This window comes from Ylistrum balloti, unplaced genomic scaffold (assembly GCF_031769215.1).
Source record: "Ylistrum balloti isolate Yb309-2 unplaced genomic scaffold, AGI_CSIRO_Ybal_v1 Utg369892, whole genome shotgun sequence".
Taxonomy (NCBI): domain Eukaryota; kingdom Metazoa; phylum Mollusca; class Bivalvia; order Pectinida; family Pectinidae; genus Ylistrum; species Ylistrum balloti.
Window position 1 is genome coordinate 918,279 of NW_026782024.1, and position 21,063 is coordinate 939,341.

A 21,063-nucleotide genomic window follows, 5' to 3' on the forward strand; every position below is an offset into this window, starting at 1 on the left:
ACAAAAGTCATGTTTCATTTCAAAGTTTGAAGCTACATCATTTATTTTTCTTTGTTGTGAAATTACTTTGGAAGGTATTTAAAGTCACAATCTAAATGTGGATTAACAATCAAAATTGTTTTTTAGAAAATTCTATCAAATGCTGATAATACCTTGAGATGCTGTAATGCTTTGCCGTAGTTGTTTATGGGGTGTATAATGCACAACAAGGTATTTTACACCTGGACAGTGGTTCCCATTGCTGTTAGGAACATAACAGCCTCTTTAACCATCACCCAATATTACTTGCATGCCAAATAACTTGAAGCAATATGGCAGAAGTTTGTAAAAGAATGAATTTACAGAACATTGCTTGTCATGTTTTAGTGTTTCTTTAAAACAACTTGCCAATATTCACTTGTAGTGGCCAAGAGATTGTGTGTGTCAGACAGTATTGAACAAGGTGACAATGGTATCAAAATGAGCAACAATGCTGATGGAGAGGGTGTTGTCAATGGTAACCGATCAGATTCGGGAGACACAGGAGAGTTCCATTGTGACACGTGCGGGAGTCTGTTTGGAAACCTTGAGCAGTTTATGGACCATAGGAACTTTGAATGTGTTCCAGGTAAGTCCAAAGTGACTGAAAATAAAATTTTTCATTTAGGTAATGTTCCCCAAATGGCACACAAAATGTCACAACATCAAAAAAAATTTCAATTAATTTTTTTCCAGGCAAGTATGTAGTAAATCAAGGATACAGTTGTGAATGTTTCTCTGTGGGGTAGTTTTACCTACCAGCTCAGGGCACTTGCTGGCCCTAACATCTTAAGATTGACACCAGCTCCGAACAAAATTGAGACTTCCTTTTCACTTAAAGTAGTCTTGATGTGGACATTGTGACATTTTTATTGACCAGTTCTATTTAGGCCACCTCCACCTCTAGGAAGAGAGAAAATTATAGGAACTGTAAAGAAGAAAAATAATGACAAAAATATGTACATGCTTATTTGAACTTTGTATTTCTAATGCTGGTCCTTGAAATGACATTTGATATAAAGTCATTTTACATTCAAACTTAACCACTTGTACAAAATCACCAGTGCATAATAACATTACAAATTTTACAAAATATTACATTTGATGCAGTAATTGGAACAAAATGACTGTTATCACCTGTTTAACCAAGTGGCCTGCAAACAATCACCTAAACATTTGAAGTGAATGGCTTGTACCCAATTACATGTAAGTCATCAGTATGTCGGCATTTATTGCTTTGTACAAAATCACTTGTACCATTAAGTTTTGTCTATTACAAAATTATTTGTACAGTTTAGTTCACTGACTTTTAAGAAATCACCTGTACAATGTACATGTAGTTAACTGTTTGTTTAAAAATCACTTGTACAATGTAGTTAACTGTCTGTTGAGAAATCAGTTGTACAATGTAGTGAAGTGTTTAGAACTCACTTGTACAATGTAGTTAACTGTCTGTTGAGAAATCACTTATACAATGTAGTTAACTGTCTGTTGAGAAATCACTTGTACAATGTAGTTAACTGTCTGTTGAGAAATCACTTGTACAATGTAGTGAACTGTTTAGAATTCACTTGTACAATGTAGTTAACTGTCTGTTGAGAAATCACTTATACAATGTAGTGAACTGTTTAGAATTCACTTGTACAATGTAGTTAACTGTCTGTTGAGAAATCACTTATACAATGTAGTTAACTGTCTGTTGAGAAATCACTTATACAATGTAGTTAACTGTCTGTTGAGAAATCACTTATACAATGTAGTGAACTGTTTAGAATTCACTTGTACAATGTAGTTAACTGTCTGTTGAGAAATCACTTATACAATGTAGTTAACTGTTTAGAAATCATTTGTACAATGTAGTTAACTGTTTGTTGAGAAATCACTTATACAATGTAGTTAACTGTCTGTTGAGAAATCACTTGTACAATGTAGTTAACTGTTTGTTTAGAAATCACTTGTACAATGTAGTTAACTGTTTGTTGAGAAATCACTTGTACAATGTAGTTAACTGTTGAGAAATCACATGTACAATGTAGTTAACTGTTGAAAAATCACTTGTACAATGTAGTTAACTGTTGAGAAATCACATGTACAATGTAGTTAACTGTTTAGAAATCACTTGTACAATGTAGTTAACTGTTTGTTTAGAAATCACTTGTACAATGTAATGAACTGTCTGTTGAGAAATCACTTGTACAATGTAGTTAACTGTTGAGAAATCACATGTACAATGTAGTTAACTGTTTGTTTAGAAATCACTTGTACAATATAGTGAACTGTTTAGAAATTGCTTGTACTATGTAGTAACTGATGAGAAATCACTTGTACAATGTAGTTAACTGTTTAGAAATCACTTGTTCAATGTATTTATCTGTTTTTTTAACCTTTTAACTCATACTGTTCAAAATCTTTTGTACATTGTGACTTAAGCATGTACAAAATCACCAGAACTTTTGAATAATGTGACTTCCACTGTATATTTGAACCTAGTGTACTGCACAAAATCACCTGTGAATTTGAATATTGTGACCCCCACTTTGTATTTGAACCTAGTGTACTGTACAAAATCACCTGTGAATTTGAATATTGTGACCTCCACTTTGTATTTAGACCTTTGTACTGTACAAAATCACCTGTGAATTTGAATATTGTGACCTCCACTTTGTATTTGAACCTAGTGTACTGCACAAAATCACCTGTGAATTTGAATATTGTGACCTCCACTTTGTATTTGAACCTAGTGTACTGTACAAAATCACCTGTGAATTTGAATATTGTGACCCCCACTTTGTATTTGAACCTAGTGTACTGTACAAAATCACCTGTGAATTTGAATATTGTGACCTCCACTTTGTATTTGAACCTAGTGTACTGCACAAAATCACCTGTGAATTTGAATATTGTGACCTCCACTTTGTATTTGAACCTAGTGTACTGCACAAAATCACCTGTGAATTTGAATATTGTGACCTCCACTTTGTATTTGAACCTAGTGTACTGTACAAAATCACCTGTGAATTTGAATATTGTGACCCCCACTTTGTATTTGAACCTAGTGTACTGCACAAAATCACCTGTGAATTTGAATATTGTGACCTCCACTTTGTATTTGAACCTAGTGTACTGTACAAAATCACCTGTGAATTTGAATATTGTGACCTCCACTTTGTATTTGAACCTAGTGTACTGTACAAAATCACCTGTGAATTTGAATATTGTGACCTTAACTTTGTATTTAGACCTTTGTACTGTACAAAATCACCTGTACATTTGAATATTGTGACCTCCACATTATATTTGAACCTAGTGTACTGTACAAAATCACCTGTGAATTTGAATATTGTGACCTCCACTTTGTATTTGAACCTAGTGTACTGTACAAAATCACCTGTGAATTTGAATATTGTGACCTCCACTTTGTATTTGAACCTAGTGTACTGTACAAAATCATCTGTACATTTGAATATTGTGACCTCCACTTTGTATTTGAACCTAGTGTACTGTACAAAATCACCTGTGAATTTGAATATTGTGACCTCAACTTTGTATTTAGACCTTTGTACTGTACAAAATCACCTGTACATTTGAATATTGTGACCTCCACTTTGTATTTGAACCTAGTGTACTGCACAAAATCACCTGTGAATTTGAATATTGTGACCTCCACTTTGTATTTGAACCTAGTGTACTGTACAAAATCACCTGTGAATTTGAATATTGTGACCCCCACTTTGTATTTGAACCTAGTGTACTGTACAAAATCACCTGTGAATTTGAATATTGTGACCTCCACTTTGTATTTGAACCTAGTGTACTGTACAAAATCACCTGTGAATTTGAATATTGTGACCTCCACTTTATATTTGAACCTAGTGTACTGTACAAAATCATCTGTGAATTTGAATATTGTGACCTCCACTTTGTATTTGAACCTTGTGTACTGTACAAAATCATCTGTACATTTGAATATTGTGACCTCCACATTATATTTGAACCTAGTGTACTGTACAAAATCACCTGTGAATTTGAATATTGTGACCTCCACTTTGTATTTGAACCTAGTGTACTGTACAAAATCACCTGTGAATTTGAATATTGTGACCTCCACTTTGTATTTGAACCTTGTGTACTGTACAAAATCACCTGTGAATTTGAATATTGTGACCTCAACTTTGTATTTAGACCTTTGTACTGTACAAAATCACCTGTACATTTGAATATTGTGACCTCCACTTTATATTTGAACCTAGTGTACTGTACAAAATCACTTGTGAATTTGAATATTGTGACCTCCACTTTATATTTGAACCTAGTGTACTGTACAAAATCACCTGTACATTTGAATATTGTGACCTCCACTTTGTAGTTGAACCTAGTGTACTGTACAAAATCACCTGTGAATTTGAATATTGTGACCTCCACTTTATATTTGAACCTAGTGTACTGTACAAAATCACCTGTGAATTTGAATATTGTGACCTCAACTTTGTATTTAGACCTTTGTACTGTACAAAATCACCTGTACATTTGAATATTGTGACCTCCACTTTGCATTTGAACCTAGTGTACTGTACAAAATCACCTGTGAATTTGAATATTGTGACCCCCACTTTATATTTGAACCTAGTGTACTGTACAAAATCACCTGTACATTTGAATATTGTGACCTCCACTTTGTAGTTGAACCTAGTGTACTGTACAAAATCACCTGTGAATTTGAATATTGTGACCTCCACTTTATATTTGAACCTAGTGTACTGTATAAAATCACTTGTGAATTTGAATATTGTGACCTCCACTTTATATTTGAACCTAGTGTACTGTACAAAATCACCTGTGAATTTGAATATTGTGACCTTAACTTTGTATTTAGACCTTTGTACTGTACAAAATCACCTGTACATTTGAATATTGTGACCTCCACATTATATTTGAACCTAGTGTACTGTACAAAATCACCTGTGAATTTGAATATTGTGACCTCCACTTTGTATTTGAACCTAGTGTACTGTACAAAATCACCTGTGAATTTGAATATTGTGACTTCCATTGTATATTTAGACCTATGTTCTGTACAAAATCACCTGAACTTTTACTCTATTATATCTGTTGCATATTTTAATTTACACAATTGACTTATAATTTATAATTGAAATGTTGACTTGTACGGTATATTTGAAGTCTGTAACATGTACCATATTTTCTGGGTTATGAGTCACAGCTTTTTACTTCTGTGGTCGGGCATGTTTTATATGTGGACGAATAAAAAAAATCTAAGGAAGGGGAAAAGAATAGTGATTTAAACCCAGGATACCAGGACACCAGTATGAGATGTGTGTATGAGTACCTGTCCATCACATGTTTGTGACTGAAACAGATCGTCTAGAACCATCATTTGCAACCATATATGATTTTTAGATTGAAAGAAAGATAACATTCTTGTGGATTTAATTTATCATACCTTTTAATATAAATCACAATAATATCCTCTGGATTTTTGTGGTTACTTTTGAAGCCATAGCGGAGGAAGTTAACAATGGCCTGTTGCATCCTCGGATCGATAGGTCATCGGGTCAAACTCTAGAACAACTGCCATGTAAGAATGACTTTGTGTAACTTACAAGAAATAATATGGGACTGTAAGAATTTTTTTAGCATGCAAGGGTCTTCGTTAGTATTTAACAATACAGACACTGATGGAGATATTGTTAGGCCCTATTTCCATACATAGACAATCTATGAAGGCACCCAAGCCAAATGAGTTTGTTAATTGCTATTTTATGTTTTTGGAACATGTCAGTGACATAAAGGATTATCTGTGTATAATTAATTTGTAAACTTGTATTAAATGTTTCACTGACGATCTTGATAAATTGGCTTGCATTGTCAACATAACGGTTACCACATCGTAGGAAAGGGTGCGGCTATATGACTAAAAACCAGTCCTGCGGCTTATGCCTGGGTGCGGTTTATATGCTGGGAAATATGGCACTGTACAAAATCACATGTAGATCTGAATCTTGTGACTTGTCTTTTACAATATCATCTGTCCATTTAAACCTTGTGACTTGTATTGAAAAAAAAGTCTGTACTTCCAAACTGTGTGACTTGTGAAATATCACCTGTACAATCAAACTTGTTGCCTTGTATATTTGAGTCTTGTTACTTGTTTTGTACAAAATCATCTGTACATCTCTACCTTGTGACTTGGATGGTATAATTTCTCCTGTACCTTGTGACTTGGATGGTATAATTTCTCAAGTACCTTATGACTTGTATGGTATAATCTCTCCTGTACCTTGAGACTTGTATGGTATATTTTCTCCTGTACCTTGTGACTTGGATGGTATAATTTCTCAAGTACCTTATGACTTGTATGGTATAATTTCTCCAGTACCTTGTGACTTATGGTATAATTTCTCCCGTACCTTGTGACTTGTATGGTATATTTTCTCCTGTACCTTGTGACTTGTATGGTGTAATTTCTCCTGTACCTTGTGACTTGTATGGTATAATTTCTCGAGTACCTTATGACTTGTATGGTATAATCTCTCCTGTACCTTGAGACTTGTATGGTATAATTTCTCCTGTACCTTGTGACTTATAGTATAATTTCTCCTGTACCTTGTGACTTGTATGGTATAATTTCTCCTGTACCTTGTGACTTGTATGGTATAAATTACTCCTGTACCTTGTGATTTGTATGGTATAATTTCTCCTGTACCTTGTGACTTATGGTATAATTTCTCCTGTACCTTATGACTTGTATGGTGTAATTTCTCCAGTACCTTATGACTTGTATGGTGTAATCTCTCCTGTACCTTATGACTTGTATGGTGTAATCTCTCCTGTACCTTGTGACTTGTATGGTATAATTTCTCCAGTACCTTATGACTTGTATGGTATAATTTCTCCAGTACCTTATGACTTGTATGGTGTAATTTCTCCTGTACCTTGTGACTTATGGTATATTTTCTCCTGTACCTTGTGACTTGTATGGTATAATTTCTCCCGTACCTTGTGACTTATGGTATAATTTCTCCTGTACCTTGTGACTTGTATGGTATAATTTCTCCTGTACCTTATGACTTGTATGGTATAATTTCTCCTGTACCTTGTGACTTGTATGGTATAAATTACTCCTGTACCTTGTGACTTGTATGGTATAATTTCTCCTGTACCTTGTGACTTGTATTGTATAATATCTCCTGTACCTTGTGACTTGTATGGTGTAATCTCTCCTGTACCTTGTGACTTATGGTATAATTTCTCCCGTACCTTGTGACTTATGGTATATTTTCTCCTGTACCTTGTGACTTGTATGGTGTAATTTCTCCTGTACCTTGTGACTTGTATGGTATAATTTCTCCAGTACCTTATGACTTGTATGGTATAATTTCTCCTGTACCTTGTGACTTGTATGGTATATTTTCTCCTCAAACTTGTGACTTGTATGGTATAATTTCTCCTGTACCTTGTGACTTGTATGGTATATTTTCTCCTGTACCTTGTGACTTGTATGGTATAATTTCTCCTGTACCTTGTGACTTGTATGGTGTAATTTCTCCTGTACCTTGTGACTTGTATGGTATAATTTCTCCCGTACCTTGTGACTTATGGTATATTTTCTCCTGTACCTTGTGACTTGTATGGTGTAATTTCTCCTGTACCTTGTGACTTGTATGGTATAATTTCTCCAGTACCTTATGACTTGTATGGTATAATTTCTCCTGTACCTTGTGACTTGTATGGTATAATTTCTCCCGTACCTTGTGACTTATGGTATATTTTCTCCTGTACCTTGTGACTTGTATGGTATAATTTCTCCTGTACCTTGTGACTTGTATGGTATAATTTCTCCTGTACCTTGTGACTTGTATGGTATAATTTCTCCCGTACCTTGTGACTTGTATGGTATAATTTCTCCTGTACCTTGTGACTTATGGTATATTTTCTCCTGTACCTTGTGACTTGTATGGTATAATTTCTCCACTACCTTGTGACTTGTATGGTATAATTTCTCCTGTACCTTGTGACTTGTATGGTATAATTTCTCCCGTACCTTGTGACTTATGGTATATTTTCTCCTGTACCTTGTGACTTGTATGGTGTAATTTCTCCTGTACCTTGTGACTTGTATGGTATAATTTCTCCTGTACCTTGTGACTTGTATGGTATAATTTCTCCCGTACCTTGTGACTTGTATGGTATAATTTCTCCAGTACCTTATGACTTGTATGGTATAATTTCTCCTGTACCTTGTGACTTGTATGGTATAATTTCTCCTGTACCTTGTGACTTATGGTATAATTTCTCCTGTACCTTGTGACTTATGGTATATTTTCTCCTCAAACTTGTGACTTGTATGGTATAATTTCTCCTGTACCTTGTGACTTGTATGGTAAAATTTCCCCTGTACCTTGTGACTTTAATTGTACGATATAACTTGTATATTTTAACCTTGTGACTTTTACTGTACAAAAATAACCTTTAAAGTTGGACCTTGTGACTTGTACAAAATTATTTGTACATTTTCATCTAGTGACTTGTACTGTTTAAAATCAGCTGTACATTTGAACATTAAGAACATGTGCAATTTAAGATGTAATGATTTGTAAAAGAAAAAGGTGCACATGCTTTTATTAGCTGTCAAATGCTGGACAGTTTCTGTCAACACATTATCCTTTGTGCATTGATTTACCAGATTTACCAGCTTTGTTCTCCAATTTAATTACAAAATAACTGGCCAGCCAGTAACCTTGACAATCATAAGTTTAAACCAGATAAAGTCTTTGATGTAATTCCTTAGTTTTGTAACATTTCTGTTTTAAATGTAACATTTTTGAAATTACAAGTACTTGGAGTGTTGACAATAAAAGTAAGTAGATACATTGTTTAGTGTTTTGAGTTCACAAATTAAGGTTCAAATAATGATCATGTCGCAAAAGGTTGTTTTACACGAGATGTTGAACAATATGCATTTGATGTTTTTAGTCAACAAACTAATTTGGTGAAGTTGAGCTATAGTGTATTGTAGTGGATACCTCTGGTGTATGTGAGAACACCTCTAGCTACATGGATGTGGGCTTGTGTCTACTGACACTCCAAGTCAAACTCATCAGTGCTAATTTACCTCACAAGTGAGAAAATTGTCAGAGCAAAGCAGTAGAAAATCATGTTTAAATGCGGAGATAGTTTGAAGTATCTCTTTGCCAGCACTCCTGAACCCTGTCTCATGGGGAAATCTTCATTTGAGGTTTGTGTGTTTCGGGAAACAGCCCCCCAGAGGACTTGACACCGCCACCATTTGGAAAGGGTTTATGTGGAGTTTGACAACCTTCAGTAAAAATTTGCAAGCTGTGTTCTACCTTGGGACACCCTGTTCTGCTATAAAATGGAGGCAGAAGGAAATAAAATCTGAAGTGAGAGGCGACAGATTTTTGAGTTGGTAATGACAAGTAAAGTTTAATATGCATTTTGTTTCCAAAATTTGATCTTTGTGCAATTTGCTGTTAAAATGGAAATGGAGAAGGGGAATTATCAGATGGATTATGGAATGTTTCCAGTCTGGGCTGTGACAGTGGGTCAATGCTATTGAATTAAAGCTCTATTTGGGCTGGATTTGAAATCCTAGTACACACTGGGCGATACAGATTGACATTATGGATCTGATTGGTTATATTGTTTGATGGCTATTTTGGGAAATTGGCATCTTTTGAATTGGCTCAAAAGGGCACAGAGCTCAGTTTGATGGTCCTGGTACATATGTAGTATACAACTAGATCTATATCTTGTGTCTCAAAAGAAATAAGCAAGATTTTTCGATCACTGTCACCTGAAGGTTAATGCTTCAAACAGCTTTTCCTTTGTGATTTGCTGTCTGTAAGTCAGATTCATGAAAATCTGCTTAATGGCACACAGTGAAACAAGGAAGGCATGAATCCTTCATATTGTACATGCTCCAATTTGAGGCTTCAGTAAATTTGAAAAAGTGATGTTACAATGATTGGTTTTTTCACAAATTATTGGAAAGGACAACACAATGTATTGTAACTAATCAATGAATCAGTTGATATTTTACCTCATCTTGACAAGCTTTCATGGAAATATTTTAAAAAATGAAGAAAAAAAGTTATAAATACATTAAACATACGGGGTGAATTAATAATAATTCATCAATTAATTGATGGTGTCCACTAATTACTTCATAGTTAAACCTAGAAATATACCACAACCTGTGATACCTACATCATGCTTTCATAGAAGACTACTTCTATACCTAAACCTCTATATAGACAATTACCTGTAAATACCTACATTGTCGTTTAAAAGATTGTATATGTGTGTGATGGTGTTACTGCACAACAATGATGTAGACTGGGTGTATGATGGTGTTACTACACAACAATGATGTAGACTGGGTGTATGATGGTGTTACTACACAACAATGATGTAGTCTGGGTGTTTGATGGTGTTACTACGCAAAAATGATGTAGTCTGGGTGTTTGGTGGTGTTACTACACTACACTTATGTAGCCTTGCTGTATGATGGTGTAACTACACAACAATGATGTAGACTGGGTGTATGGTGGTGTTACCACACAACAATGATGTAGTCTGGGTGTTAATGGTGTTACTACACAACAATGATGTAGCCTGGGTGTTTGATGCTGTTACTACACAACAATGATGTAGTCTGGGGTGTTAATGGTGTTACTACACAACAATGATGTAGTCTGGGGTGTTAATGGTGTTATTACGCAACAATGATGTAGTCTGTGTGTATGATGGTGTTACTACACAACAATGATGTAGTCTGGGTGTATGATGGTGTTACTACACAACAGTGATGTAGTCTGGGTGTATGATGGTGTTACTGCACAACAATGATGTAGACTGGGTGTATGGTGGTGTTACTACACAACAATGATGTAGACTGGGTGTATGATGGTGTTACTACACAACAATGATGTAGACTGGGTGTTTGATGGTGTTACTACGCAACAATGATGTAGTCTGGGTGTTTGGTGGTGTTACTACACTACACTTATGTAGCCTTGCTGTATGATGGTGTAACTACACAACAATGATGTAGACTGGGTGTATGATGGTATTACTACACAACAATGATGTAGACTGGGTGTATGGTGGTGTTACCACACAACAATGATGTAGTCTGGGTGTTAATGGTGTTACTACACAACAATGATGTAGCCTGGGTGTTTGATGCTGTTATGTAGTCTTGGTGTATGGTGGTGTTACCACACAACAATGATGTAGTCTGGGTGTTAATGGTATTACTACACAACAATGATGTAGTCTTGGTGTATGGTGGTGTAACTACACAACAATTATGTAGACTGGGTGTATGATGGTGTTACTACACAACAGTGATGTAGTCTCGGTGTATGATGTTGTTGCTACACAACAATGATGTAGACTGGGTGTATGGTGGTGTTACCACACAACAGTGATTTAGACTGGGTGTATGGTGGTGTTACCACACAACAATGATGTAGTCTGGGTGTATGATGGTGTTACTACACAACAATGATGTAGTCTGGGTGTATGATGGTGTTACTACACAACAGTGATGTAGTCTGGGTGTATGATGGTGTTACTGCGCAACAATGATGTAGACTGGATGTATGGTGGTGTTACCACACAACAATGATGTAGACTGGGTGTTTGATGGTGTTACTACGCAACAATGATGTAGTCTGGGTGTTTGGTGGTGTTACTACACTACACTTATGTAGCCTTGCTGTATGATGGTGTAACTACACAACAATGATGTAGACTGGGTATATGATGGTATTACTACACAACAATGATGTAGACTGGGTGTATGGTGGTGTTACCACACAACAATGATGTAGTCTGGGTGTTAATGGTGTTACTACACAACAATGATGTAGCCTGGGTGTTTGATGCTGTTACTACACAACAATGATGTAGTCTGGGTGTTAATGGTGTTACTACGCAACAATGATGTAGTCTGTGTGTATGATGGTGTTACTACACAACAATGATGTAGTCTGGGTGTATGATGGTGTTACTACACAACAATGATGTAGTCTTGGTGTATGGTGGTGTTACCACACAACAATGATGTAGTCTGGGTGTTAATGGTATTACTACACAACAATGATGTAGTCTTGGTGTATGGTGGTGTAACTACACAACAATGATGTAGACTGTGATGTGATGTAGTCTGGGTGTATGATGGTGTTACTACACAACAGTGATGTAGTCTCGGTGTATGATGGTGCTGCTACACAACAATGATGTAGTCTGGGTGTATGATGGTGTTACCACACAACAATGATGTAGACTGTGCAATGGTGGTGTTACCACACAACAATGATGTAGTCTGGGTGTATGATGGTGTTACTACACAACAATGATGTAGTCTGGGTGTATGATGGTGTTAATACACAACAATGATGTAGACTGGGTGTATGGTGGTGTTACCACACAACAATGATGTAGACTGGGTGTATGGTGGTGTTACCACACAACAATGATGTAGTCTGGGTGTTCGATGCTGTTACTACACAACAATGATGTAGTCTGGGTGTTAATGGTGTTACTACGCAACAATGATGTAGTCTGTGTGTATGATGGTGTTACTACACAACAATGATGTAGCCTGGGTGTTTGATGCTGTTATGTAGTCTTGGTGTATGGTGGTGTTACCACACAACAATGATGTAGTCTGGGTGTTAATGGTATTACTACACAACAATGATGTAGTCTTGGTGTATGGTGGTGTAACTACACAACAATTATGTAGACTGGGTGTATGATGGTGTTACTACACAACAGTGATGTAGTCTCGGTGTATGATGTTGTTGCTACACAACAATGATGTAGACTGGGTGTATGGTGGTGTTACCACACAACAGTGATTTAGACTGGGTGTATGGTGGTGTTACCACACAACAATGATGTAGTCTGGGTGTATGATGGTGTTACTACACAACAATGATGTAGTCTGGGTGTATGATGGTGTTACTACACAACAGTGATGTAGTCTGGGTGTATGATGGTGTTACTGCGCAACAATGATGTAGACTGGATGTATGGTGGTGTTACTACACAACAATGATGTAGACTGGGTGTTTGATGGTGTTACTACGCAACAATGATGTAGTCTGGGTGTTTGGTGGTGTTACTACACTACACTTATGTAGCCTTGCTGTATGATGGTGTAACTACACAACAATGATGTAGACTGGGTATATGATGGTATTACTACACAACAATGATGTAGACTGGGTGTATGGTGGTGTTACCACACAACAATGATGTAGTCTGGGTGTTAATGGTGTTACTACACAACAATGATGTAGCCTGGGTGTTTGATGCTGTTACTACACAACAATGATGTAGTCTGGGTGTTAATGGTGTTACTACGCAACAATGATGTAGTCTGTGTGTATGATGGTGTTACTACACAACAATGATGTAGTCTGGGTGTATGATGGTGTTACTACACAACAATGATGTAGTCTTGGTGTATGGTGGTGTTACCACACAACAATGATGTAGTCTGGGTGTTAATGGTATTACTACACAACAATGATGTAGTCTTGGTGTATGGTGGTGTAACTACACAACAATGATGTAGACTGTGCAATGGTGGTGTTACCACACAACAATGATGTAGTCTGGGTGTATGATGGTGTTACTACACAACAGTGATGTAGTCTCGGTGTATGATGGTGCTGCTACACAACAATGATGTAGTCTGGGTGTATGATGGTGTTACCACACAACAATGATGTAGACTGTGCAATGGTGGTGTTACCACACAACAATGATGTAGTCTGGGTGTATGATGGTGTTACTACACAACAATGATGTAGTCTGGGTGTATGATGGTGTTAATACACAACAATGATGTAGACTGGGTGTATGGTGGTGTTACCACACAACAATGATGTAGACTGGGGTGTTTGATGCTGTTACTACACAACAATGATGTAGTCTGGGTGTTAATGGTGTTACTACGCAACAATGATGTAGTCTGTGTGTATGATGGTGTTACTACACAACAATGATGTAGTCTGGGTGTATGATGGTGTTACTACACAACAGTGATGTAGTCTCGGTGTATGATGGTGTTGCTACACAACAATGATGTAGCCTGGGTGTATGGTGGTGTTACTACACAAGAATGATATAGTCTGGGTGTATGGTGGTGTTACTACACAACAATAATGTAGACTGGGTGTATGGTGGTGTTACTACACAACAATGATGTAGTCTGGGTGTTTGATGCTGGTACTACACAACAATTATGTAGACTGGGTGTATGGTGGTGTTTCTACACAACATTGATGTATTCTGGGTGTATGGCAGTGTTACTACACAACAATGATGTAGACTGGGTGTATGATGGTGTTAATACACAACAATGATGTAGTCTGGGTGTATGATGGTGTTGCTACACAACAATGATGTAGACTGGGTGTATGATGGTGTTACTACACAACAATGAAGTAGTCGGGGTGTATGGTGGTGTTACTACGCAACATTGATGTAGTCTGGATGTATGGTGGTGTTACTACACAACAATGATGTAGACTGTGTAATGGTGGTGTTACTACACAACAATGATGTAGCCTGGGTGTATGGTGGTTTTACTACACAACTATGATGTAGACTGGGTGTTTGATGGTGTTACTACGCAACAATGATGTATTCTGGGTGTTTGGTGGTGTTACCACACAACAATGATGTAGACTGGGTGTTTGATGGTGTTACTACACAACAATGATGTAGACTGGGTGTTTGATGGTGTTACTACGCAACAATGATGTAGTCTGGGTGTTTGGTGGTGTTACCACACAACAATGATGTAGACTGGGTGTATGATGGTGTTACTACACAACAATGATGTAGACTGGGTATATAGTGGCGTTGTTGTACTGACATTTCTACTTGACAATTATACAATCTCTGCGCGTTTCACAACATAGATAACTACACCAAATCGAAATGGTCTGGGTCTGTTGTATATGATGGCATGTATTAAACGTACACATTGAAGATGATGATTAAGATATTAACAGCTTACATAATGATAATTGTGTATGTTACTGTACATAACAGGTTGTGTGATATAAAATGATAGGAGTTTAAAATTTTGCTGGAACGACAGAAGTATACACTAGATGTAGTTTATATATAGAAGTATTGATTCTTAATGAGAGAAAAAGATTACCTACATAAGGAATATAACATACAATGCTTACAGGATACAAGATATATCTATTACATCTCATGGTTGGATAATGCTGAATATCACTTTATTTTTCCCTTTGATTAAAATTTTAAAAGTGTCTACTTTAGTGAATACGAGTGATTGAGCTAGCGCGGGAATGACCAGGTAGTATAGATTGAGGTTTGTGTGTACAGACAGTCTTCTCTTTCTGAACACTTGTGTTTTGAAGCCCTCCCCAGGGGATCCATTTCATATCATGCTTTGGTGATAGACAGCCAGGGAGGCCCTACTGAGCCAAGACAAGTTAATAATTACTGACTGCCAGAGGAGCCGCCAGTCAGGGGTCCCTGCTATTGCTGAAGTTTAGAGGTGGCTTTGAGTGGCTCTGTGGCAGTCCCCAGTTGCTAGGAGGCCATCGCCTAACAATAGGTAAAGGTGGGGTAAATACTGGCAGGGGGCCACACCACAGCAGCTACACAGCTCTACAACCACACCACCATACCAGATCTAGGCGGCCAGACAGCCTTAGAGTTGCTAGTTTATTTTTGAAATGTCATCAGCAAGAAATCTGATAATTGGGCAAGATCTTTGTTAATAAAGATATTGTTAGGTTTCAAGAATGTTAAGTGATTTAAATCTTATTCAAATGTCTGTTGTCAATATGTTGATGAAATCTATTTATATTATCAAACAGAAGCAATAGTAAACCTCAATTTGGGTTTTTTTCTGATACATTTTCTTCTTGTCTTAATCTTCTTGGCTCTTAAGTTAATAAGTACTGGAAATATCAACTTGGCTGTGTATTGTTTAATTAAAATAAATTATCTGAACCTTTGATAGAGGTGACAATTCTGTATGTATCTTTGATAGAGGTGACATTTCTGTATGTATCTTTGCTAGAGGTGACAATTCTGTATGTATCTTTGCTAGAGGTGACATATCTGTATGTATCTTTGATAGAGGTGACAATTCTGTATGTATCTTTGATAGAGGTGACAATTCTGTATGTATCTTTGATAGAGGTGACATATCTGTATGTATCTTTGATAGAGGTGACAATTCTGTATGTATCTTTGATAGAGGTGACAATTCTGTATGTATCTTTGATAGAGGCACAATTCTGTATGTATCTTTGATAGAGGTGACAATTCTGTTTGTATCTTTGATAGAGGTGACAATTCTGTATGTATCTTTGATAGAGGTGACAATTCTGTATGTATCTATGATAGAGGTGACAATTCTGTATGTATCTTTGATAGAGGGACAATTCTGTATGTATCTTTGATAGAGGTGACAATTCTGTATGAATCGTTGATAGAGGTGACATTTCTGTATGTATCTTTGGTAGAGGTGACAATTCTATATGTATCTTTGATAGAGGTGACAATTCTGTATGTATCTTTGATAGAGGCACAATTCTGTATGTATCTTTGATAGAGGCACAATTCTGTATGTATCTTTGGTAGAGGTGACAATTCTGTATGTATCTTTGATAGAGGCACAATTCTGTATGTATCTTTGGTAGAGGTGACAATTCTGTATGTATCTTTGGTAGAGGTGACAATTCTGTATGTATCTTTGATAGAGGTGACAATTCTGTATGAATCGTTGATAGAGGTGACAATTCTGTATGTATCTTTGATAGAGGTGACAATTCTGTATGTATCTTTGATAGAGGTGACATTTCTGTATGTATCTTTGGTAGAGGTGACAATTCTGTATGTATCTTTGATAGAGGTGACAATTCTGTATGTATCTTTGGTAGAGGTGACAATTCTGTATGTATCTTTGATAGAGGTGACAATTCTGTATGTATCTTTGATAGAGGCACAATTCTGTATGTATCTTTGATAGAGGTGACAATTCTGTATGTATCTTTGGTAGAGGTGACATATCTGTATGTATCTTTGATAGAGGTGACAATTCTGTATGTATCTTTGATAGAGGTGACAATTCTGTATGTATCTTTGATAGAGGTGACAATTCTGTATGTATCTTTGATAGAGGTGACAATTCTGTATGTATCTTTGATAGAGGCACAATTCTGTATGTATCTTTGATAGAGGTGACAATTCTGTATGTATCTTTGGTAGAGGTGACATATCTGTATGTATCTTTGATAGAGGTGACAATTCTGTTTGTATCTTTGATAGAGGTGACAATTCTGTATGTATCTTTGATAGAGGTGACAATTCTGTATGTATCTATGATAGAGGTGACAATTCTGTATGTATCTTTGATAGAGGGACAATTCTGTATGTATCTTTGATAGAGGTGACAATTCTGTATGAATCGTTGATAGAGGTGACATTTCTGTATGTATCTTTGGTAGAGGTGACAATTCTATATGTATCTTTGATAGAGGTGACAATTCTGTATGTATCTTTGATAGAGGCACAATTCTGTATGTATCTTTGATAGAGGCACAATTCTGTATGTATCTTTGGTAGAGGTGACAATTCTGTATGTATCTTTGATAGAGGCACAATTCTGTATGTATCTTTGGTAGAGGTGACAATTCTGTATGTATCTTTGGTAGAGGTGACAATTCTGTATGTATCTTTGATAGAGGTGACAATTCTGTATGAATCGTTGATAGAGGTGACAATTCTGTATGTATCTTTGATAGAGGTGACAATTCTGTATGTATCTTTGATAGAGGTGACATTTCTGTATGTATCTTTGGTAGAGGTGACAATTCTGTATGTATCTTTGATAGAGGTGACAATTCTGTATGTATCTTTGGTAGAGGTGACAATTCTGTATGTATCTTTGATAGAGGTGACAATTCTGTATGTATCTTTGATAGAGGCACAATTCTGTATGTATCTTTGATAGAGGTGACAATTCTGTATGTATCTTTGGTAGAGGTGACATATCTGTATGTATCTTTGATAGAGGTGACAATTCTGTATGTATCTTTGATAGAGGTGACAATTCTGTATGTATCTTTGATAGAGGTGACAATTCTGTATGTATCTTTGATAGAGGTGACAATTCTGTATGTATCTTTGATAGAGGTGACAATTCTGTATGTATCTTTGATAGAGGTGACAATTCTGTATGTATCTTTGATAGAGGTGACATATCTGTATGTATCTTTGATAGAGGTGACATTTCTGTATGAATCTTTGATAGAGGTGACAATTCTGTATGTATCTTTGATAGAGGTGACAATTCTGTATGTATCTTTGATAGAGGTGACAATTCTGTATGTATCTTTGATAGAGGTGACATATCTGTATGTATCTTTGCTAGAGGTGACAATTCTGTATGTATCTTTGATAGAGGTGACAATTCTGTATGTATCTTTGATAGAGGTGACAATTCTGTATGTATCTTTGATAGAGGTGACAATTCTGTATGTATCTTTGATAGAGGTGACAATTCTGTATGTATCTTTGATAGAGATGACAATTCTGTATGTATCTTTGATAGAGGCACAATTCTGTATGTATCTTTGATAGAGGTGACAATTCTGTATGAATCTGATAGAGGTGACAATTCTGTATGTATCTTTGATAGAGGTGACAATTCTGTATGTATCTTTGGTAGAGGCACAATTCTGTATGAATCGTTGATAGATGTGACAATTCTGTATGTATCTTTGGTAGAGGTGACACTGGTGTATGAACCAATGATAGAGATGAAAGTTCTGTATGGACCTTTGATAGAGTGACAGTTGTGCATGAATCTGTGATTGAGTGACAATTTTGCATGAACCATTGATGGAGATGGCAATTCTGCAAGAATTTTTTAAGGGGGACAGTTATGTAGTTTGTCTTTCCATCCATAAGCAATTCTTGTTATCCCAATATCTTGAGAAGTTATGGAAGGATTTTTCTTGAATTTTATGTATTGGTTCCCTTTGTCCCCAGTTGTGCCCATTTCATTTTGTGACTGAATATTAAAACAAAATGGCTGACAGGCAACCATCTTGGATTTTTACTTTGAGAGTTTATTGTTGGCATTTCTTGAGACACACTTGATGTATCTTTCTCAGATTTCATAAGTAAGTTCACCTTGGTGCCTGTTTGTGCCTCTTTCATTTTAAGATTGATAAAAAAAAAAGCAAAATGGATGACACAAGGCCATCTGGGATTTTGACAATGAAAGTTTGTTATCACTATGTTTTTTTAGAAATACTGGATAAATCTTTATTAAATTTCATATGCTGGTTCTCTTTGGTCCCTAGTTGCGCCCATTTGATTTTAAAACTGATAAAAAAGGTAAAAATGGCTGACAGGCAACCATCTTGGATTTGGCAGTTAAGATTATTATCACTATTTCCTAAGAGAAATTTATATAATTGTAAGAGTAAAAACAGGAAAGAAGGGAAAAAAGTGCAAAGATCAAACACTGATGGGCACCAAGATCCCTCTGGGATCTCTTGTTCTTTCTAATGTCTTGACCAGGTTTTTTTTAACACCAGTTACACAACTACATATGTTATAAATACATTTTATCTGACATGCTTTTCCAATCTTGCTGAAAATCATTTTGCATTAAACATTTGTGAATTGATTTATTAACAATATTTTTGCTCACATTTAGATAAAACCTACAAGTTGGGATTAAAGCGGTTCTAGTATGCAGTTGTATGATTTTGTAGTCAACAATTGCAGCTCCAACACATTTCTGTAAGTAGAGGAAATCTCTATAGATTAAATCTAGACATAGTCTGCCTTAGTGGAAATAGAACCTGTCAAATTTCACTTTCACAATTCACCATGGGCCTGCTGGCTTCCTACATAAGCCAGAGTTGAGGTCCCTGTATAATTTCTAGCAAGATTAATTTTACAATAGAAGATGGCATCAGTATAATAAAGCTCCCCTGGGGTTAGCTCGTCTCATCATGAGTGAATGCTGTATAAACCCCATCAGGGATACCAAATAGCTGGAGATAGAATTTTTCAAATTAGAATGTATTATACTGATGGATTAGACTTGGGAGCTGAATACTGGCCCCATATCCCTACAGTGTAAAAACTCGAGTAGGAGAAATCTCAGTGGAGGACTAGGTTTTCCTGAACATTATTGGCAAAACTGAAATTAAACCTCCTCCCTGTCTGATCATTACAGAAACAGCAGGTAGCAGCCAATTATTGTGGAACATGCCAGAATCTGCTTCTGGTAAACCATTCTGCCAACTTCCTTCATACCTTTTATATATGCAGCATTTTCTTTTTTTTATTAATTTAATTGATTCAAAAGTTAAGAATGACTTGATTTTATTTTGATTTTTCGACAAACTGATACCTCAATAAAATCATTACATAGGGACATAAAACATTAAAACAAGTAGTAATATACCTGTGACCAGTCCATATGTTACCCTGGTAACAGCCCGGTGGGAACTTCAGCAGAGAACTGCAGTAGAACTGGTGTTGACATCAGACATGGAAAGATTCTGGAATGAGAAGTTTGGTAAGGGAGGGAAAGAGCAGAAGTTTTATGTGTGTGTTAGGGTGGGGGGTGGGGATCGGTCATAAATGCTGAATTGGAGGATTAGGAAATGTAGTAGGGCCAATGGAGTGAGAACATTGGGACAAAGTAACTTTAGGTTTGAGATGATAATAGAGGATGTGTCTAATGAATTCATGTTTATTGATCTATAGTAAGAATGATTTAAATAACTCTAGTTAAGTTTTGTAACACTTTAGTGACTTATTGATCATGTAATAGTTCCACAATGCATCAATAATGATGATTTTTTAAATAGAAAATTTGACATTTCCACAAGGCCTTTAGAACCAAGGTCTCTACCTACCCCAATGACTTGGCATGTGAATAATGTATATTGTGTGTACAAT

General features: G+C 36.1%; 1 protein-coding gene across 1 annotated transcript in view; it reads left to right on the plus strand.

Annotated features, from left to right (window-relative positions):
- The window catches only part of LOC132546470 (zinc finger protein 423-like), a 68,706-nt gene that overhangs the window by 13,637 nt on the left and 34,006 nt on the right, over nt 1-21,063 (plus strand). The window contains exon 3 of the mRNA XM_060210188.1: nt 404-607. Within this exon, the coding sequence (XP_060066171.1) occupies nt 404-607 (204 nt within the window). The remainder of the gene's footprint in view (nt 1-403; nt 608-21,063) is intronic.